The sequence below is a fragment of the Lonchura striata genome, chromosome 7 (assembly GCF_050655825.1).
Source record: "Lonchura striata isolate lonStrDom1 chromosome 7, ASM5065582v1, whole genome shotgun sequence".
NCBI lineage: Eukaryota > Metazoa > Chordata > Aves > Passeriformes > Estrildidae > Lonchura > Lonchura striata.
In genome coordinates, this window is record NC_140709.1 from 19,724,845 (window position 1) to 19,746,078 (window position 21,234).

The 21,234-nt window shown below is 41.5% G+C and overlaps 3 protein-coding genes across 15 annotated transcripts in view; 2 read left to right on the forward strand and 1 right to left on the reverse strand.

The window, feature by feature from the left end:
* SSB (small RNA binding exonuclease protection factor La) overlaps positions 1-16,252 on the forward strand; it is a 29,353-nt gene extending 13,101 nt beyond the window's left edge. For 5 of the 9 annotated variants that reach the window (XM_021534776.3, XM_085584385.1, XM_085584384.1 and 2 more), the window contains 11 exons: positions 10,711-10,785; positions 12,200-12,303; positions 12,471-12,645; positions 12,797-12,904; positions 12,995-13,095; positions 13,326-13,397; positions 13,481-13,523; positions 14,121-14,261; positions 14,621-14,804; positions 14,978-15,109; positions 15,810-16,252. In XM_021534776.3, coding sequence (XP_021390451.1) covers positions 10,720-10,785; positions 12,200-12,303; positions 12,471-12,645; positions 12,797-12,904; positions 12,995-13,095; positions 13,326-13,397; positions 13,481-13,523; positions 14,121-14,261; positions 14,621-14,804; positions 14,978-15,109; positions 15,810-15,907 — 1,224 coding nt within the window. In that variant the 5' untranslated portion in view covers positions 10,711-10,719 and the 3' untranslated portion in view covers positions 15,908-16,252. Of the gene's footprint in view, positions 1-6,495; positions 6,620-7,564; positions 7,638-8,506; positions 8,531-9,170; positions 9,445-10,710; positions 10,786-12,199; positions 12,304-12,470; positions 12,646-12,796; positions 12,905-12,994; positions 13,096-13,325; positions 13,398-13,480; positions 13,524-14,120; positions 14,262-14,620; positions 14,805-14,977; positions 15,110-15,809 lie in introns of those variants that run through there. The other 4 variants (XM_085584388.1, XM_021534777.4, XM_085584383.1 and 1 more) reach the window with 4 other exon arrangements.
* KLHL23 (kelch like family member 23) lies at positions 64-6,596 on the forward strand. Of its 2 annotated transcripts, none has more exons than XM_021534773.4 (3): positions 64-2,117; positions 3,699-3,851; positions 4,356-6,596. In XM_021534773.4, the coding sequence occupies exons 1-3, from the start codon at positions 905-907 to the stop codon at positions 4,664-4,666; spliced, it is 1,677 nt and encodes a 558-aa protein (XP_021390448.1). In that variant the 5' UTR covers positions 64-904; the 3' UTR covers positions 4,667-6,596. The 2 variants fall into 2 exon arrangements, with proteins under 2 accessions (XP_021390448.1, XP_021390449.1); XM_021534774.3 differs by having other exon boundaries at positions 4,412-6,596.
* Positions 15,920-20,299, reverse strand: METTL5 (methyltransferase 5, N6-adenosine). Of its 4 annotated transcripts, none has more exons than XM_021534781.3 (8): positions 20,233-20,299; positions 19,758-19,879; positions 18,999-19,113; positions 18,412-18,593; positions 17,955-18,037; positions 17,621-17,672; positions 16,908-16,957; positions 15,920-16,027 (listed from the first exon to the last, which is right to left on the reverse strand). In XM_021534781.3, exons 2-8 carry the CDS (start codon positions 19,864-19,866, stop codon positions 15,974-15,976), a joined length of 645 nt encoding a protein of 214 aa, XP_021390456.1. In that variant the 5' UTR covers positions 19,867-19,879; positions 20,233-20,299; the 3' UTR covers positions 15,920-15,973. The 4 variants fall into 4 exon arrangements, with proteins under 4 accessions (XP_021390456.1, XP_085440527.1, XP_085440528.1 ...); XM_085584401.1 differs by having other exon boundaries at positions 19,951-20,299; XM_085584402.1 differs by lacking the exon at positions 17,621-17,672.
* Between the last annotated feature and the right edge of the window lie 935 nt (positions 20,300-21,234).

Genomic DNA, 21,234 nt, shown 5'->3' on the forward strand with positions numbered 1-21,234 from the left:
CCTTTTGGCTGAAGAAATTACTGGCAGTTCTTTCAATCTAGGAAAGCTTTGGCAGGGCAGGGAGAGCTTGGCTGCTGGATGCAAAGAATCCAAGCCGTGCTGCTGATGAAGGAGGGCCCACAGCTGCTTGAACCCAGAGGATGCTGTGTTTCAAATAAAGAAAATGTGTGCTAGCAGAAAAAAAATTGACTTCTTCAATTGTGAATCACATTTTCAAGAGTTTTAAAAGCCAATATAGCCTTCTTCCTGGAAAATTTACTTATAGTTGAAATCTACTTGTGGGCATCTTTTGTTACTGTCCTTTGCACCCTGCCAGATTCAGGAGTTTGGGGAGAGCTGTGGCTTCTCCTTTCGACTCCTGCTCTCCATTTATGGGGGAGCCCTTGGAGCTTGCTGCCCTTCCCAGTATCGCTCCTCCAAGCGCCCCGGGAGCGCGGGGCGGCCCTGCGAGAAGCGGCTTCAGGTCGCTGACAGCGGCGGCCGAGGCCCCTCGCTTTGTTGTGCGGCTGAGTGACACCGAGCGGGTGACGCTCCCAGGCTTCTGCTCCTGTCCCTAAGGCGGCCGGGCCTTCTGTCACCACCGCAGGCAGCCTTTAAGCCCTGTCCCGGGTGGGGAGCGCTTCGGGCCGGACCTTTCGGAGGCGAGCGGGCGCGGGGGCCGGGCCGGGCGCCGGGGCCCGCCGGCCTGGCGGAGGGGTGCGCGGGGGGGCGGCCGGGGCACCGAAATTGGAGCTGTGGCTGCGGCCCCGCTGCTCCCTCCGGCAGCGGCTCTTCCAAACACGGTCAGGGGCCGCCGCGGGCTCGGCGCCCCCGTACGCGCCGTGCCGGGCGGATCCGCAGCCGGAGCGCGGCCGGGCTGCGCGGAGCGGCGCGGACAAAGCGGCGGGAGCCGCGGGGCGCGGCGATGGCCGCGGCCGGGCAGGAGGAGTACGCGTACCTCTACAAGGACTCCGCGCACCCCGCCGGCTTCTTGGAGGCGTTCCGGGACTTCTACCTGCACGGGCTGTTCACCGACATCACCCTGCAGTGCGCTTCGGGGGTCATCTTCCACTGCCACAGAGCTGCCCTGGCAGCCTGCAGCAGTTATTTTAAAGCCATGTTCACAACCGATATGAAAGAAAAATCCAAAAACCAGATCAGCCTTCCCGAGCTCAGCCATGCAGTACTGGAAGCTCTCGTGAATTACGCATACACATCACAGATCCAGATAACAAAGAGGAATGTTCAAAGCCTACTCCAGGCTGCAGACCTGCTCCAGTTCGTGTCAGTAAAGAAAGCCTGTGAGCAGTTTCTGGTAAGACACTTAGATACTGACAACTGCATTGGGATGCACTCCTTTGCTGAATATCATGATTGCTCGGAGCTGGAGAAAGAGTCCAGAAGGATACTGTTATGGCAGTTTGAAGAAGTATGGAAGCAGGAAGAGTTTCTGGACATTGGCAAGGAGAAGCTCTCTTATATTCTCTCCAGGGAGAATCTCAATGTTCAGAAAGAAGAGGCAGCCATTGAAGCTGTCATTAAGTGGGTGGCACACAACGTGGAAGGAAGAATTGAAGACATCTGTGAAGTGCTGAGCTGCATCAAATTAGACTTAGATATTGTGTATTTGAGGTCAGCTTTAAGCCTGCAAAAAAAATGCCGACTCAATGACAGTAAGATAAGGTCACTCATATATAATGCCCTGAACCTCAATCCCAAAGGTCTTTCCAGAAGATCCACAGCAGCCATGTATGTAATTGGAGGCTATTATTGGCATCCCTTATCTGAAGTTCACGTTTGGGATCCTTTAACCGACGCATGGGTCCAGGGAACAGAGATGCCAGATCACACCAGAGAGAGCTATGGGGTGACTAGTTTGGGACCAGACATATATGTGACAGGAGGTTACAGAACAGAGAGTATTGAAGCTCTTGACACCGTGTGGATATATAACAGCGAGAGAGATGAATGGACAGAAGGCAGCCCCATGCTCGATGCCAGGTATTACCACTGCGCTGTTTCCTTGAGTGGCTGCATTTATGCATTGGGAGGGTACCGAAAGGGAGCTCCAGTCCAAGAAGCTGAGTTTTATGATCCTTTAATACAGAAATGGCTTCCCATTGCAAACATGATCAAAGGTAGGTAAACTTTTGTATGGTGTTTGCCTTCAGTGTAAATTCTTTTGTATTTGTCATTTTTAAGTGCCATGGAAACATTTCGGATTTGATCCAAATTCTAGAGAAGTCCATGGGAAGCTCCTGTTAATGTTAGTGGGCTTTGGCTCAGGTCTTCACTAGCCAAATGACCATAACCATTCAAATGCTATGCTGGGCTGTGCCATAGAACAGCAGGTAGAAAAGTAAGTGGTATTCTCAGTTTAATTTTGCCTTTTTTCATTAGTAAATTTTCTGTTTAAAATAGAAATAAATGAGAAAACTACCCATAAGAGGTAGTTTGGATGGATAAGAGTCCATTCAGTACACAATCAAAGAGCAAGCTCCAATAAAGGGACTGTATTATTTTTATATATGATTTTCCATGCAGTCATTTATAAAGGTGTCATAATTTAAAACTTCTTGCATGGAGTTCCCTCCTATTTCTGTGTATCATCTGTCCAAGATCCTTCATTTAATCTCTAGTGTCAGAATAATGAAAAGCACTAATACCTGTTTCTAGCAGCCAAAGTAGTGATCTGCTAAAAATGTATGAATCACAACCTAACCAAAGGGTATTGACTCTGAGATGAGCTCAGTTGGTCAGAGCCTGGTGCTAAATAATGCCCAGGTCGTAGGTTTTATCTCTGTATTTGCCATTCACTTAAGAGTTGGAATTGATGATCTTTTTGGGTCCATTCCAATTCAGACTATTCTGTGATTATTTTGTAACAATACTACAGTTATACAGTGTATCATACATCTTTATAAATGAATGCAAATATTTATAGTTAGTTATAAAAATTTGCTGTAAGTTAATGCAACATAATATTTTTCTATGTACAAGAGAATTTTTGGATGTATACGTAAAAGAAAAAAGCAGGCTTTTACAACTTTCTCCATTGTTTGTATGTTTTCTCAGACATTGCTACTACTTTTTATTTCCTTCAAAAGTAGAAATGCTATGCTAATCCTATGGGTTACATATTCTACGCAGTTGTTTTACCCACTTTTCATGAGTATGAAACTACTTAGGTGCTCAGATCCTCCCATTGCTTTATTTCATTTTGTTGTCCTAGAGACAGAATTAAAATGGCTCCATTCTGTCTGGGTCCTTGTTTATACAGTAGCCTAATTAGAAATATTATGAGAATGACTGAAAGTATCAGAAAAGATACCCCAAGACACTGAACAGCCTCAACTCCCATTGTCTTTGCTCTTGCCATCTAAGTGATTTTTAACAACTCTAACTTAGTGAAACAGTGAAACTAATTGCCTATTCCAAAATCAATGAGACAATGTAACTTTACTTACTGCCTAAAATTCTGTAAACTATTGGGTGGATGTATTATGTGCAATATACATTGGTTACTGCAGTTTTATTTAGTCATTCTTGACTTATGCTGGTCTCTTGATAAATCTATTTTGTTAACATTCAGTTAAATACACGCAAGCATATAATGTTAATAAATATTAATAAATCATTTGAAATGGAGTTATGGATGGAAGAGACCATGGTTATTGCGTGCAGTCTGAATGCATGTTTGACTTTCACACTGTGAACAGGAGTTGGAAATGCCACTGCCTGTGTCCTGCATGAAGTCATCTATGTCGCTGGAGGTCACTATGGGTACAGGGGAAGCTGCACCTACGATAAAATCCAGAGATACCATTCAGGTAGCAATGAGTGGAGTATAGTCACCACAAGTCCACATCCAGGTAAATAATTTCTCTAATGAACATAGAGCTTGATTTAATTACTTGTACTGGGAGTCCTTAAGCCCAGTTAGGGATTTTTGGCATATTCCTAATAAAAAAATAAATGCCTGTAGGGCAGCAAGGGCTGTTTCCAAACTCTGAAAATGAAAAGAAAGACCTTCTTCAAGCATCTGTTCTATAGAAATCACTATATAAATACTGAATTAAGGACTTTCCACATTCCATTAAATAATATCACTTTCTGTAAAATCTATTCATTGACATTTGGCAAAAATTATTTATATTAATTTAAAATGGGTTTTCTCTATGTTTTACATCTGGTAACAGTAAGTTTTTAAAGGAATTTTCACTGAGTACTGGTGCTGTAGTGTAACAGAAAATCCTGAGGTGTCTTCTAAGTTCAATGAGGATATTCTGCTCAGTGGTGCCTAATGTTTGTCATGTACTTGCAGTTTAAGTTAATGTTATTGTGCTGAGTTGTACCATATTCCTTTCTTTCTGAAGAATATGGATTGTGTTCAATTACATTACAAAACAAGATCTATTTTGTGGGTGGACAGACCACGATCACTGACTGCTATGACCCAGAGCAAAATGAGTGGAAGCAGATGGCTCACATGATGGAGAGAAGGATGGAGTGTGGCACGGTGGTTATGAACGGATGCATCTATGTAACAGGAGGATATTCCTATTCAAAAGGAACATACCTGCAGAGCATTGAGAAATATGACCCTGAACTGAACAAATGGGAAGCAGTAGGTAATCTTCCCAGTGCTATGCGGTCACATGGCTGTGTCTGTGTGTATAATGTATAAGCATTTCATTTACATCTTGCTGTTACAGAAAGCAGCAGATGCACTATTCAAAACAGTACTGATTACCTCATGAGGGGTTGTCTAATACAATCACTTAGTGCACGTTGTTAATAACTAGATATAATTTGTTCTCACTTGAAACAACTCAGAAGCATAAATGTGGTAACAAGATTTCCATATATTTTTCAGTCCAATCATTCTTTGTCATGGAAGTTCTCAAACTGCTCTCTTATAATACTTTGTACAGCAACATAGGAACTACTGTGAAAAATGGATTTGTTTTTGTTAATCACTGGATGAAACTATGACTTGGTGCTAAGATGAGAAAAGCCAAACAAAATACAGTTCTAAGGACTACTGACCTTAAGATGAAATTTTTGTATTCTGAAGGTAGCTGTAGAAATGGATCATTGACACAAGCTATGTGTATGGTATATGCAGAGCAATATCACTGGGATAACTAGGTTATCAGATTCAGAAATGGGCATTTACAGGATGCCTCTACCTTCAAGTGCCAGAGCAAAGAAGAGCTTAGGCTAGGAATGAGGGAAGAAATGTTGGTAGTAGCCCCAGAGCACAGGCAAAAAGCATGCTCTAGTTTTCCAGAAGGAGAAGTAAAAGGGCATTTCTCTCTGCCATTCTCACACTCTCTTTGACATTGCCAACGACAAATTAAAAAATACTCTGCAAGGCTTTGCAATGGGATCTTTGGCTGATGCACAGGTATTTGTAGTTTGGGTGTTTTCGTGGGGGGAGGGCTGTTCAGAGAAAAGCCTTAATGTGTTGACTCTTTTTTAATATCAATTCAAGATGTGTGCCTGTGTGGAATGGAAGGAGGAAATGAGAGAGACTGGAAAATTAACATCTGCCTGAGCTTCAAACTTCTCTATTTTGTTTACTACCATTTTATCTTTCTTAAACTGTATCTTGAGCGAAGGTAACAACTTAAGAAACTTGTCAAAGTGTGTTATGCATGAAGAAAAACATGATCTATGGGATTGATTTATTTATTATTTCTCTCAAAACTTAATATGAGATTTTCAAATTATGTGTAGAAAGTGGATTTTTGTAAAGTGATTTACAGACAAACAGATCACACTCTGTGGCTTGACAGTGGTGATCCAAATGAAGAAGGCTCTTTTAGCACTGATCCCCTAGTCCAGTTTATAAAATGAATGCAGAAACAGCTGTTGGACATTGCTGTGAGAGGCGAGGACAACACAGGGCTGCCATAGGGTGTGGTGGGAATTTCCAACACCAGCACTGCTATCTAAAAAGAAATGTAGGTTTTATTGGATTTCTCACAGGACTTTTCCAAGCAGTAAGCTCTGAGTTTATAATATTTCTTTTGCTTGATCATAAGCATGTTTAGCTTTTTCTAAAAATTCTTTCACATTTTTATGCTGTTTCTGACTTTCATTTGACTGCTGGTAGCAGGTGGCACTCAGCTCTGGCTTTGATGTGAAGTTCTGTGGTGTATATGTACAGTTATTTTTCTGATATTTTCATATGTTGCCCCACTATGTCAGAAGCTTGTGTTCAGTGTTTTGCTTTGTTACCCATCTCACTGAGAACTATTTAGGGATCCGATGTAACTTGTTTAAAGGCTCTAAAGAGGGGTGGAGAATTGAACTGCAAGGCTCTATAAAATGTGTGGGCCAAGCAGATGAGCAAGAGATAAAATGAATTTGTTTTTCCTGGAAATCTCCACAGATGACAGTTGTTCAAGTGTGAGTGGAGATTGAAAGGATAACATCAAGAGAATGTGAAGGTGATCTTTGTATTGAATGAAACCACATTGAACTCAACATGTTTATGTAATTTTTCAGTGCAAATTATGTACCTGTGAAGCTTCATGTTTGTTGAAAACAGCTGCTTGTGGCTGGCCTTGAGGTTCATTCTGGCCTGTATCCTGTCACCAACAATCATGAGTCAGTGAAAGGATCTAACAAGGTGAGGACAACAAAACCAAACCTCTCCGTGTCCCCTTGCCAACTGCTTGCAAACTAGGTGCTTGATGTTGGTGCAAGACAGTGCTGTTCCAGGGCTGGAGCACAGGCACAGGAAGCTGGACTCTGCTTTGTGCCCCTGGGCAACCTGCAGGCAAGCAAATGCTGCTTTTTGGCCCCACTGTTAAGTGCAAAGTGGAAAAAAAGGCTTTACTTCTCCCCTGTCAGGAAAGTGGCATAAATAAAAATCAGAGAAATTACTGCTTAGTACTTCAGTTGAATCCTATTTTCTCAGAGATTTTCAATGCATTTGAATAAATGGAGAGAAGAATAAGTTCAGACTAATGATTAAATTTCAATTGGTGCTATTTTTCACAATAACCTACCATGCCCTTTAAAATTAACTTATGTAGCACATCTCAAAGTGTGTTGCAATCAGGTCTTGGGCACAGGCAGGAAAATTAACGCAGCAAGAGCAATAGGATTCTGACCTCTGGTCAGCAGCCTACAAGGAATCTCTTAGCCATCTGTGTAATATGTTTTTAAAAATGGTTGACTGTAAACACTGAATTATTGTGCTATTGGACCTGTACTATGGTTGTCTCTTTTTTACTGTTTCACCTATAAACAAGAAAATTAAGTAACGTGGAAATCAAATCAATTGTAGAGTCAATACTATTGCTTTTTACTTCTGTGATTCCCGTGTTTGTAGCATATAGATGTCCACAGTACATCTGCAGTGTTAAGTGAATGTTTGCAATAATAAATGTGACTCTACCGGCACTGTACAAACTGAAGTTGTTATTTTCGTTCCCAGTGCACGAAGCCCTCGGCAGGAAGGGCGAGCGGGATCCCGGATCCCGCGCGGGGCGGGGCCGCGCCCTGGCCCCTCCCCTCCCCTCCCCGGAAGTGGCGCGCACGTGAGGGGCGGCGGGCCGCGGGGGCTGCTGGGCCGCGGGGGCTGCTGGGCCGCGCGGCGCGGGCTCGCGGTCTCTGGGGCGCGGCGCGGGCCGAGCGCGCAGGTTCGTACGGAGCCGCTCCCGGGGCCGCCGCCGCTCGGGCGCGCCCCGCCGGCTCCGGCCCTGCCGGGGAGCGCGGGCAGGGCTGGCGGCGGGGCCGGGAGGGAGGCAGGGAGGGCTCCCGGAGCAGGCAGCACGTGCCGAGCGTGCCCCGGCGGAGGCGCGGAGCGGGCCCGGCCGTGCCGCCGCCGCGATCGCTCCCGCCGGAGCGCTTCCCGCGGGCTCGGTGCGCGCCGCGGGGCTCGGGCGCGGCCGGGGAGCGGCGCCGCTCCCGCCGCGGGGAGCCGGGCCCGGCCCGAGGGCAGCGCCGGCCGGCAGTGTCCGCCGGGCGGGAGGCTGCCCGACCAGCGGCGTGTGCCGCTGCAGGCTTGCGAAGTGTCAACAGCCAACTAATGGTCTCTCGGCACAGCTCAGGGCCGACGTTTCAATTACTTAAAGAATAATAATAATTTTTTTCTTACATTGCACTGACTATACTCAAAAAAAATCTGTTAAAGTTAACGTCTGTGAAAATGTGTGGCTGTAATTAAACCTTACCCTTAAATAAAAACCAGGCTCAAACCTCTTATACAGAGGTTCCTGAAGGAGGCATAATATGAATAAGAGATCCACGTTACCTTATCGGGGAAGCCTTTCACTCTATTACAGTAATAATAGAACAATCAGCCTGCAACTAAACTTTGTTTAGAGCTTGAAATTAAATGTCTGGTAAGAGGAAAATCTACGTGAGCGTTCTTTTGGGATGATCTAACTATTACAATGTAGGATCTACTTGTTCTAGTAATGGGTTGACTGTAATTGTGTATCATTTAAACCTAATGACTACTTGCTTTATTTTAACTTGTTTTTTGTTTCATGTGGTACTGATACAGAGTTTCAGCGTATGGAAGGAACAAGTCAGTATAGTTTATTAAGAAACCCCTTAAAATCTTTTGTAGAATTTTGCATGCAGTTCTAACTGCGATTGCTGTTCATTTGTGCTTTTTATCAGTCTTCACTGCTGCACAGCAACTGAAAACCATTGATCTGGAAGCTGTGCCAAATGACTGAGCTAAAGAGTCTGAAGTGAGCATGTGCAAAGGCTAGAATTTCTCTTAAATTAGAAGGCTGCTTCTGCTTTTGTTCTAAATAGGTTAGAGCTCAATCACTGAACTTAATTCCATGCATGGCAAGTTTGAGTCTTTCTTAGTCTTCCCTATTAAGACTACTAAGTTTGTTGCAGCTGAAAGGATGCTTTTTAGAAAAACTTTTCCATGTGTAAGACTTATGCTAAAGAACTTGTCTAAAGTCTTATCCTGGATCATGCTTTTTGATATTAACCTTGACAACACTCCTAAGGAAGTAGACTTTGTTTTTTTCTCTTCTTAACAGTGAAGCTGAGCCTTATGTGGAAATTGAGTTTTTGGTTTTGAGTATTTTGGTACCTGGGCTGAGGCAGATTTGGGACAGCAGTCAGAGACTGCTCTATAGGCTGCTGTTAAATTAGATCAAATTGGGTATAATGTAAAACAGAACACTGATTTCTCTCGCAAGTAGGGTGTGAAGACAGTACCAGCACCTGAATGGTGGTGAAGCATTAGTCTCCTGTAGTCAGGGTGGCTGGCTCATGTGGGACATCTCTGAAGTAACTGCAACTCTCAGCTTGGGTGCTCTGGCCTGAGTTTTGTAAAATGCTTTTTGGATAAATGGATCACGCTCGGCATAGCTGGCAACTAAAGCTTGCTGAAATCATGCTTTGAAGAGTGTTACACTGTTAGGTACAGGTGCAAGCACAGCACCTTTCAAGACTGCAAGTGCTGAAGAATTACAAGTAAGTTTGAAGGATTGAATGTGGCTTTGAGATCAGGAAGAGGAGGAAATGGGAATACTGTAGACTGCAGTAGGCTGAACAGTTATTGGGGAATTAAACTACTAAAATAAGAAGATGAGGCTGCCAGTGGGGCATTCTGATGAAGAACATAATTTCCTGTTACAAGGGCACCTGGGAGAGTTTTCCCTGCTTCTGTGCTGCCAGTCATCTAGATGCTCTGAAAGATGTTACTGCCCTGCAAGTAGCACAAGGTGTATAATCAAATCTCCCAGTAAGGCATTCAAGACATGAGTGCAAAATCTTTGCCAGCAGCCTTTGTGATCACAGATCTATGAACTGGGGTAACACAACAAAGAAACCTCTTTATCTTCTGTAGCTGGATTTAAAAAATGTGTTAGTGCTCCAAGGGAGAAATCTCTGCTTCATAGTTCAAAACCGAATTCAAACTAATTTCTGACAGCTTCATAAGGCTACATTTTTTTTCTCAAGGATTAATCTTCACACTCTATCCTTAAGAGCTACTAGATAGAAAATGTTTGATCCCAGTTAATGTTCTGGCCAGTAGCTGCTTTCGTAGTGACTGTATCTGATGTATGGGGATTATACACTTGCTGCCAGTTAAGTAAAGTTACTTCCAAGTTAAAATGTCTTATGGTATAAAGATACTTGATTCAGTATTCAAGCAGAACTGCAGTGAAGACACATTTGTAAAGGAGAGAACGAGTCATCTTCAGGATATGTCAGTAAATGCAAATATTTTCATTCCATCCTCCAGTAAGTTCTCTAAACTTTCCAAAGATTAAACAGGAGACAGAAACTTCAGAAACATTTTCTCACTATATCTATGTAGGAATTGAACATTTTTGTTATTGATTGTTTTGCCTAGTGATGAGAGGTTCGATTTGACTTAAAAAAACAAATGTTGTTTTTCTAAACTGAGGATCTATGTCTGGAGAAAGATAAATAACAAACAAGTCTGAGAAGTGCCAGCATTTACTAAATTTTATCTTGACTGTTGAATGCCAAATGCTGCACTAACAACCAAAGTGAGGGGATTTTTTTTCCCCCAAGTTGTTTCATAGTTTCCCCTTGGAGTTCTGCAGTCATGTTAATAGTTGCTTCACAAACATAAATGTATGGCTAGTTAACTTGGCTGTTACCTTATTTAGATGAGGCTGCAGTGATATGCAATGCTACGTGAATGTAAGTTTGTAGGAAGTACTATTCAAAACTTAGTGCTTTTGCTCTGTGTTCTCTTCAAAACAGCTGGTGAAAATGGCTGAAAATGGTAATGGTGAAAACATGTCTATCTTGGAAAGCAAAATCTGTCAGCAAATTGAGGTGAGTTCAGTTTATAGTTTAGGATGTGGACTGAGGTATCTTGGTGTTCATTGGCAGGGGCTTGGCTAAATGGAAGTCAACTTTATTGGAAGTTAATTCAGCTCTTGAAAAAATGTCACAAGTCTGTAACATGTATTTAAAACTTTAGGATAGTCATAACTGTAGTTTAAATTGGAAGCTATACTTGTCTGGAGTTGCTTGTAAGAACGCCATTTCGTAACAGAAAAAGTTTATTTGCTAGCGTTTTAGGTGCTATAGCAAGTGAATAATTAAACAATTTACTACCATGTTTGCTGGGGTTATTCTACCCGTGCAGATAGGAGGAGAAGAGTGCATTTTAATTCTATGTGCCTTAATTTTTGTGGCAAAAATAATCCTCCTCCTTGGGAATCTCTGCTGGTCTAAGTATTAGTACATTGCATAACTTGCTACTATGATTTACTGCTTTGTAATTTATTGCTACAAATTCCAACTAAATTTACATCCCTATTTTGGATTGATTCTTTGTCTCTCTAGAGGCTTGGAGGGTTACCCTACAACAAAAAACCTGAGCCCATTGCTTTAAATGGCATGTAGAACAAAACCACCTTCCTGAAGGACAAAACTGGAGCTGCATGTGAATGCCCATTACCATATGGAGCCATTATTTATATATGATAAACAAACAAAATGTGGAGATTCCTCAACCTCTATATTTTGTTGGTTTGTTATATATTAATAGTTGACAAAACTAGACTTTTGGTAATGTGAGTTTGAGATGTACTAGAGGAAGAGGTATTGTTGTAAAACCTGCACTGATTTTTCAAAGCACCACAATATTGGTGAAAATATTACAACTTACCTTATGCTAGATGACTGCTAGTCAGGTAAAGAATCTGATTAACTTATCTGTCTTGAACTGAATTGTCTTCCCATGCCGGACAAGAAATTTCAGTCTGTGTGTATGATTTTTCAGTGTGCAAATACAATATTCTTGCATATATACTCCTTAAATAAGGAGTACAACCTGGATCTGCTGGTGACAAATTTGACTTTTGGTTCTGCAGAGCTTGATCAAGGTGATGAATGCTTATCATATTAACAGAATAAGCTTTGCTCCTTTCTTAAACAAAATTGCAATCTATATTTGCCTCATCAATTTCATTGGATGAAGCACTGTTTAGGTATGGGGTTGGTTTGTTTGGGTTTTTGTGGGATTTTTCTGGTGGTTTTTACAGCTTACACATTGCAGCTAACTTTTTACAAATTATCACATCAAAGCAGGAAGTAATAATTTCAGAATTCCCAATTGTTCAGATTAATTAATTTTGTTATGTCTCAGTCTACTGCAGTAAGCTGTTCGATGAACAGATGTGAGCGTATAAGACTGAAAATTTAAGGACTCATCCCTCTTTCCTCCCCTTCCTTTTTGCAGTACTATTTTGGCAATCACAATCTACCAAGAGACAAGTTTCTAAAGGAACAGATCAAACTAGATGATGGCTGGGTACCTTTAGAAGTAATGATCAAATTCAACAGGTAAAGCAAAATACAACTAATATGGATAAAAGAGTAACTTTCAGCTACCGATCTCTGTTTGGGGCCAAGTGTTCCTGATGTGCATTTACATTCCCCATCTCTTTTTTAACATCTGGCTTCAGTTTTGCCTGTGTATTTGTAATAACTTCTGTCTGCTTACTCAATAGGTTAAGTCGCCTTTCAAAAGATTTTGGTGTTATTGTAGAAGCACTGAGAAAATCCAAGACTGGTTTAATGGAAATAAATGAAGACAAAACTAAAATCAGAAGATCTCCAAATAAACCCCTTCCTGAATTAAATGACCAGTATAAGGCTGCAATTAAAAACAGATCTGTATATGTTGTAAGTAAATTTTTCTTTACTTTGTGTTGTCCTGCATGACTTTAACTGATAACCATTTGAGAATAAAGCTTGAATTAACTTGTACTACAGAGGTTATAATTTTTAAGAGTCACTTTGTGGCATAAAATTGAAGCTCATTGCTGTCTTGCAGAAAGGCTTTCCACTAGATGCTACTCTTGATGATATCAAAGAATGGCTTGAGGATAAAGGTCCAGTTGAAAATATTCAAATGAGGAGAACATTGCAGAGAACATTTAAGGTAATGATGAGCATTTAGACCAGGGGCAGGGATCCCTCCTGGACAACATTCTGTTCAATTACTCTAACAATATCTCTTATCATTTAACAGGGTTCAATATTTGCAGTTTTTGATAGTGTTGAATCTGCTAAGAAGTTCACAGAAATACCAAATCAAAAATACAAAGACACAGAGCTGATAGTACTTTTCAAGTAAGTCCACTTAACTGATACATGAACTAACAGTAGTTGGGGTGGATTTACACAAGAACCTGGCTTGACCTCTGAAGTGAGTTTTTCATGTTGTACATTGATAGATTCACCTTTCAGAGACTGAGACTTAGCATCTCAACTTGGAAAAATAATTTCAACTGTTTCACGTCTACTGCTGTCTTACAAAGTTATTATAACAATATTTTAAATTAACTTATATTCTATTGAAGGGAGGAGTATTGTACAAAGAAGAATGAAGAAAGGAAACAAAACAAAGTAGAAGCGAAAGCAAGAGCTAAACAGTAAGTCATTGCCAATCAAAGTCTGTGTCTTGCTTGCCTAACCATGCTTGAACTGACTCATAACTAATTTAACTTTTTTTCAGGGAAAAAGAAGAAAAGCAGAAACAAGCAGCAGATGCTGAAATGGTATGGGTTTCTTAAATCACCTACATTTTATAAAGCTAACATGGAATAGTCTTTGAAATGCTGTAGTATAGAGCACTTTCTAGAAAGTGACTTCAGCATTCCCAACTAACTTAGACTGTTTTGTCATGGTGTTTTAATATTATCTTCAATAGACTCATTTTGTTTAAAGGCTCATGTCCTGAATTTACATTATTGGGCATGTTTGCCTGTTCAGAGTGTTCCTGGATGCATCATTGAGATGATGGTTCTTCTATGGTATTTAAAGGATCCATTAAGGATTTCATCAATATTATATAAATTTTCCAACTATCAGCCTTCAGAAGGCTGTTTTGTAAAATTTAAAGAGTGTAATTAATATGGGGAGTCCTAAGTTCCATATAAGTGTATCACAGTAAGCAAAGAAAACTCCAAGGAGGGGACCTGCATTGTACAAGACTTGGACATCAGCAGAACTAGGTTATGTAGGAAAAATGCTTGAATTACTGTAACTTCAACTGCTTATTTATTGCTCTCATGTTTAATAGGATTGAGGGGGGGAATATGAATATTCAAACTTGACTCTTCAATGATAATGTGGAGGTTTTTAATTTAATTTAGAAATCTCTGGAAGAAAAGACAGGATGTCTTTTGAAGTTTTCTGGTGATCTAGATGACCAAACGTGCAGAGAAGACCTCCATGATGTGTTTTCTGGTCACGGAGAAATCAAGTGGATACACTTTGTTAGAGGTGCAAAGGAGGTCAGTAGTCTTAGAAAAGAACTTAAGATCTTTGTATTGAAGTTTGAAAGGAATGATTAAATGTTTGGTATGTTAACACAAGTCAGTTATTGTTTTGTGAAATTGTGGAATATTTAGAGACTTAATTTTAAATTTAAGTTCTTTCAGAAGAAGAGAGGTTCCAGCCTTGTTAGGGGGTAAGGTCAAAACAAAGAATGTTCATTAGCACAGTCTGTGGGCTTTGCTTCAGTCTAGACATGTTTTACAATCATACAAGAGTAATGAATTTGCTGAGGCACTCAACAGGATATATTCTTCATTGTTCTAGCTGAATGTTTTTGCAGTAAGATTAAAATGCAAATGCCACTCTTCTTTTAAAGGGAATTATCCTATTTAAGGATATTGCCAAAGAAGCTCTGGAAAAAGCCAAAGCAGCACATAATGGGAACTTGCAGCTTCGGAACAAGGATGTTGCATGGGAATTGCTAGAAGGAGATGCAGAGAAAGAAGCTCTGAAAAAAATCCTGGATGATCAGCAGGAATTGCTGAAACAGAAAACAAAAGGTTCTCCCTCCTCTTATGAATTTAATCCCTTATAATGTCCTAGAATTGGTGGATAAAATTCACTCTTAAATAGTCGATATGTACTACATACTGACCTTAAGTGGAAAGCAGTCTCTGCAGCTGGCCAGTTAAAAGACAAATGATACAAAGTTCCTGATCTTGTATCTCCACAGGGCGCAAAATTAAAGGAAAAGGAAGAGGGGGAAAGATACCTCAGGGTGCACAAAAAGGAAAAGTACAGTTTCAGGGCAAGAAAATAAAGTTTGAGAATGACGAAGAAGATGGTGAAAATGATACTGTAACAGGTTTGTCATTCTGTGCACTTGATGTAGCTTATTCAGTACTTTTACAGAAAGTAGCTCCATATACTCATGTTTCTTACAATGTTTCAGATTTGGCTCTGCTTTGTAGCATTTCTGCCCTCCTGGCTGTATCTGCTTTAGGAGTCTTCTGCTCAATTCCTTCCACAACTGTCCAAAAAGCCTATTAAGATAACTACTAGATAGATAGTAATTCTCAGTATAGTAGTATATAGATAAGGCTATTCTGCACAGTTGTTTAAAACATTATGCATTGACACATGGTGATTGTCAGCAGCATTACACAACTGTACAGATTCAGTCTCTTGAGTGGTGGGTTTTTTTTTTCCTTTAAGGATATGAGAAGATTTAATAGTTCGGCCTGTCAGTATTTAGCTTGGAGCAGAGGAAGAGCTAAGCTTCTGTTCATTACATATAACACCTGCTTAAGTAAAACCCAGTGACCCCTACTCCTGGTAGACTGTACTTCATTTTCTTACCTGCCTTCCTGCTGTGGAGTTAGGGGTGAAGAGGGGCATTTTAGAACCTCTAAAAGCTTTAGTCACAGTAATAAACAAACCTTCTAGTGTAGCTGTGGCTTTAGATAACTGGAACTGAAACTTAGATGGTGGGAAGAGTTTGGGTTTTTTCAGATTTTACGCAAAGCTTTCCTTTACCCTAAATTACTACATATTCAATCTTGCAGAACCAGCAAGTCCCAAGAAGAGACCACTAGAGGAAACAGAAAAGGAAGAACCTGCACCAAAACAACTGAAAACAGAAAATGGAGATGGCAATCAGTAATACTCAAAAGAATTAAAAAAAAAATGGTTTTATTATTCCATTTTCAATACATTTTAAATACATGCCTCAGTTCAGGACTTTTTTGGCAGAAAATCTAATGAAATCCACTTCAATGTCAACCTACAATTAGAAAAAAGCGATATTTTATTGGGTTACAGCTGTTTTTTGTTCAAGCATGCTTATTGCTAACATAAAACCCTGGAAAGCTTTTCTATTTATAGTTTTGTTTATTCTGTCAGATCTCAATTTTTCTGGCACCTCATTCAAATGTAAAAGGTTTTGGACTTTGTAATCTTGTGGTTATGTTTAATAGCAGCTGGCAATAAATTCAGAACTTAAAACTGCTTTCTACTGAAGCCTGGTTAATACAGTATGTTTCAACTGTGAAGTAGCAAAGATAAGAACAGACTTAAGTAATTTAAAGTTCAAGTCACTAAGAACGTAGCAGCTGATTAAAGCTCATGTTCAACTATTGCTCACTCTCCTCTCTATTTTCCTTATGGTAAAGGATGGGGATACATGGCTTCCAGGCCAGCACTCAGTAGCAAGGAACTCGCTGTGGGCTTAGGCTGCCATACTGTAGTGTCTTGACTGTATCTTTTAACCGTGGGATGAAGTGCATGAGTTCCTCCTGCTGCCTCCAGGCTGGCTCTGAAATAATGCTACTGCTGTAACATCCTTGTTACTGTGGCCTTCAGCATGCATTCACTCAAGTCTGAGCTGCAGATAGGGCTGAGCGAAGAGCTATTAGGAGTCAAGGAGGCTACCCTTAGCTTTATCACATCTAACTGCAGTGCTGGCTTTAGTCTTTGTGTATAGCTTTGACTGGAATGATCATGATGCTTTTCCCTGTTCAGCCACAAAATGGAGTAACAGCAGTGATGTGACTAAATGCTGTGACCATTCTTCATCCAGTACATACAGCCCTAAAACTTAAGTTCCATTAAGGAGAATTTATTTACCTCAGCATTTTCTCAGTTATGTCACGTTTTATACTTACTGATTTCTTCTTATGGAACTTGTACGATGCTGGTAAGTCAAACCTAAGTTCTGTGAACAGTATAAAAGATACATGTTAGACTAGGATGGTAATCAAGTCACTTAAGCCCAACAACCATGTACTTCTGTTTCTCATGCCTGCATCTGTTGTGGCCTGTCATACTTGTTTTATCTCTGCACTACATGATGACTAAACATTGAAGCTGTCCACATCAGACAGTTAAGTGGATTGCTGAAATGCAGTTGTGTTTCGAGCACTTGTGCAACTTCATATCTCAAGTTTTATGACTGTAAAAGCATCAGGCATCTGCTTAGCAGAAGAACTGGGAAGATACTTAAATGGCAAAAATATTTAGGTGGCTAAGGACAGGATGCTTTTTTTGTGTGTGAGAACTGACCTGTGCTTCATTTTTCTTTTTCAGCAACACTCCCTTTGAAGCAGGAAGAGAGGTAACTTGTGCTTGAAGACAAAATCTAGTACAGGAACAAACCTAATTCTGCACAGAATATGTATTTCTCAGAGCTTTATTAAGTGCCTGCTTGTATTCTAGCCAGGTGGCAAAAAATTAAAAAAAATAATTTAAAAAGTCTGCTAAAAAGAGAAAGACCTGTGTCATTTCTGTCCTAAAGCACACTTAAATTTCTCTTGGGCTGTTATGTCTGCCTGGTAGTGTTAGAAATATTTTTTTTTTTTCTGTTAAAAATAAGTATTACCTGCTAAGACTTCCATCTTCACTTCCCATTCTGCTGCTTTCTTTTGGATGTGCTACAATAGTAGATAGTGTAAAAATGAGCTTTTTAAATTATCTTTTATAAACATCTACACCTTTGGACTTAATCAGTCTCCTGTGCTTTTAATTTTCAAGCCAAAGCATTAAATCATGTAATTATCTTGATGTATGTGAGATTGTAGTTACTTGATGTAAATAGTATTTATCCCAAACATAACCCACAAAGTAGCTGGCAAATCAGTGAAGCTACAGACCTCTATATAGCCAAATATTTTGTTGTCTGGTTAGTTCTTGCCCTACTAAAATGAAGAACTTACCTGTCGTGTTGAAGTTTTGTGAAGGGAATATACAGCTGTTTTTGCCATTTGTAGAGCAGTTTTCAGAAAAATCATATCAATTCCTAAAAGAATAATGAAACTATTAGAATTGTTAAATGAAAGCTCAAAGACCTGCTTAATTTTTTCTGGAATAATAGCTACTTGAGAAACAGCACTGAATACATTAAGGTACAGGAAATATTTCTAAAATATACTCAATTGCTTTTAATAAAATAAAAATGATAGGGATTCAAAATACCTAGTATTGTTTATTTCAAGCCCCAGTGACTGTTAGTTACAATGCTGAAGTTGCTAATCTTAGGAAGCCAATTCCAGATAAACAAAACATTAAGAAATTAGAATATGCAACTAATAAAGAAGGGAGATGTTTCACTGAAAGCATTTCCCTTGCTGTTTCATTTGTGTTGATTTCTAACTGAGCTTCACAATTACCAACCTTTGTTATGCTTGGTACCAAAAGGAGGATTCATAATAACTGTGTCAAAAGTATCTGACATGCTGTCAGATAAAGAACAGATGTCACACTGAACCATGTTGACATTTGTGAGATCAAAGTCTTCAATATTGCTATTAAATGTTTCCAGTGCATCTCCATCTATGTCAAGCCCCACACAGAATCTATTAAGAAAAGTGTCACATATTAGTCTACTACAAACTACAATGGCGTTAAAATTCTACAGTAAGTAAACACAACTTGTTTTATCTAGGAAATGTAACAAGTATACGTAATAAATTCAGTGCTGATAAAAATTCAAGTACTTCTGTTGCCCTTTCCCAAGTATATATCTAAATTTGTTAAGGAAGTTTAATGTGTTCATGTAATGCTTATGGGGAAGCAAATGACTTCCAAATTCATGACAGATGTCCATCACTTTCATGGTATGAATGGTGATTGATGGTTGAAACTTGGTACCACATAATAAACCGGAAATATTTTAGTTCAGCATTGCTACTCTTTAATCTTACTTTCTACTTTTCTATGACAGAAAGAAATATAACCAGAACTTAATATTAAATACTTACCCTGCTCCTAACATTGCACTTCCAATGCTGAGCATGCCACAACCACATCCTAAATCTGCAATTGTTTTGTTTTCAATATCGTCAAAAGTATTGTGAATTGTATAAAGCATACATGCTGGGGGAAAAAAATCCCAAATAAAACAGGTCAATAATGCCAAATATGTACATGATTAGTCAAGAAAAACTGTTTCTACCTTCAGAAAACTTAATTTTGCATTATAAACCCCCTTTACTTAAACTGATATTCTCTCTTTTCCATTTATATGTGAAGAATCAAAAACATTTTTATGAGTTACAGACTATGGATCTTTGGTGGAGAGATAGAACTCTGAGTATTGCTTGTGGAAAAAGTATGCCTCTAAATGTTTTGGGGGAAAAACAATATAAGGATTTAAAATATGGAAAAGAGCATGATTAAGGTATAGATGAGTGTATAGTGTATATACCCTAAAGTGACTATACACTTTTACTAGTTTTGCAGGCCATGACATAACTCCATTTCAGCTTCAGATTGGTTCTATCACAACATTATCTATTAGATTAATTTATTTTATTTTTGGATTGGACATTGTCCTAGGTTGCATTTTTCATACAAAGACAGGCATTACCAGAATACTACTATACACATTCCTGTTGGATATACTTTCTTAACTACTTTTAGTATAAAGCCTGCAAAGGAGACAATGCAGTAGAAAAAACTTTTTGAATGAAAAGTGATGAACTAGTAAAAGAGAAAACAATGGTGTGGATCACCTCTACCTGCAATATGAGGTCTTGTTGGATACTGTTCAAGGAGTAGTTTTGGACTTTCAAAAGTATCAACTTGTTGAAGACAGCTTTCCAGTTCTTTAAGCTTTAATTTCTTCATGTTTATGTTTTAACTGAAGAAAATAACGTGTAATCAGTTACAGCAATATAAATAAACTACGTATAATATTAAATTATTTCATACTTAAAATCCCCTGGTACTCTTCAGCCTCTCCCGGGCGTTTTCACGGTGCCGTTTCTCGGGACGCAGCTGGCGGGGCATCGATGATGGGGAACGAGGGCAGCCCTTCTCCTCACCGGCTGCCGGAGTTCGGGCCCTGGGCTCCGTTTCTACCGCTCAGGCCCGCCCGCCGCTCAGCCCTAAGCGGGGCAGGAGCCGAGCCCCAGCGACCGCCACCACCCGCACCGTCGGCTCGCCCACAGCGCCGTCTCCCCGCCGGCGCCCGCTCGGTACCGCGCCACTCACCGCGGCTCGGCCGGGCCGCTCCGAGCTCCGGCCGCCGCCGCGCACTTCCGACGCGCCGCCCGCCCCCGGCGCGCCCCGCCCCCGGCGCGCCCCGCCCCGGCGCGCCCCGCCCCGGCGCGCCCCGCCCCGGCGCGCCCCGCCCCGGCGCGCCCCGCCCCGGCGCGCCCCGCCCCGGCGCGCCCCGCCCCGGCGCGCCCCGCCCCGGCGCGCCCCGCCCCGGCGCGCCCCGCCCCGGCGCGCCCCGCCCCGGCGCGCCCCGCCCCGGCGCGCCCCGCCCCGGCGCGCCCCGCCCCGGCGCGCCCCGCCCCGGCGCGCCCCGCCCCGGCGCGCCCCGCCCCGCCCCTTCCCGGGCTGATGGGCACCCGCGGGAACCAAACGCCAGCGAGCTTCCCCGCGTCTCGTTAAAATTTAAGAGCTTTGGTCTCATATGTTATAAACACCAGACATTTTATTGCAGCCTTACGTGTCACGGCTGAGCGGTGCCTGAAAAAGCGCCGGGGGACACACCTGGCAGACCGGGCTTTCTCGGTGGTCCCACTCCCGAGTGCCCTTAGGGACACAACAAGGAACTGGAATTTTGCTGGTGGGCTGGGAAAAGCGGTCGTGCCGAGAAGAGTAACATTCACCTGGAACCGCAACGCGACACAAGCCGCCAGCAGACGGGCAGCCATAGGAAACGCAGGCAAAGCCAGAAGAGAGGCAGCTGCCTTGAGGCCCGTAGCTGTCGGGTTACTCTCATTTAGGAATAGATTTTTTCGTATAAGGCTTTCCGTTGCACTGTTGAAAATCTATTTATCGAGGTTTAAAACCGCCGATCGTTGTACGAAACACGGTAACTCGCATCCACGTGCGTTCTCTCCTGGTAGCAGGACGCCGGTACCTCGGGGCGCGGCTCCGCAGACACCCCGGGGTGCGGTGCTGCTGCTCGGCACCCCCGGCACCCCGCTCGATGGCAGCGAGGGCAGAACCGCCGGCCCGAAGCCTCAGAGGTGCCTTCCACAC

Excerpts from the sequence above, each read along its gene's own strand:
- KLHL23 (XM_021534773.4), top strand. The coding sequence starts at position 905 with ATGGCCGCGGCCGGGCAGGAGGAGTACGCGTACCTCTACAAGGACTCC. Across the intron at positions 2,118-3,698 it reads CATTGCAAACATGATCAAAG|GAGTTGGAAATGCCACTGCC; the intron begins GTAGGTAAACTT and ends CACTGTGAACAG. Across the intron at positions 3,852-4,355 it reads CACCACAAGTCCACATCCAG|AATATGGATTGTGTTCAATT; the intron begins GTAAATAATTTC and ends TTCTTTCTGAAG.
- METTL5 (XM_021534781.3), bottom strand. The coding sequence starts at position 19,866 with ATGAAGAAATTAAAGCTTAAAGAACTGGAAAGCTGTCTTCAACAAGTT. Across the intron at positions 19,114-19,757 it reads AACAAGACCTCATATTGCAG|CATGTATGCTTTATACAATT; the intron begins GTAGAGGTGATC and ends TTTTTCCCCCAG. Across the intron at positions 17,673-17,954 it reads ACAAAACTTCAACACGACAG|CACATCCAAAAGAAAGCAGC; the intron begins GTAAGTTCTTCA and ends CTACTATTGTAG.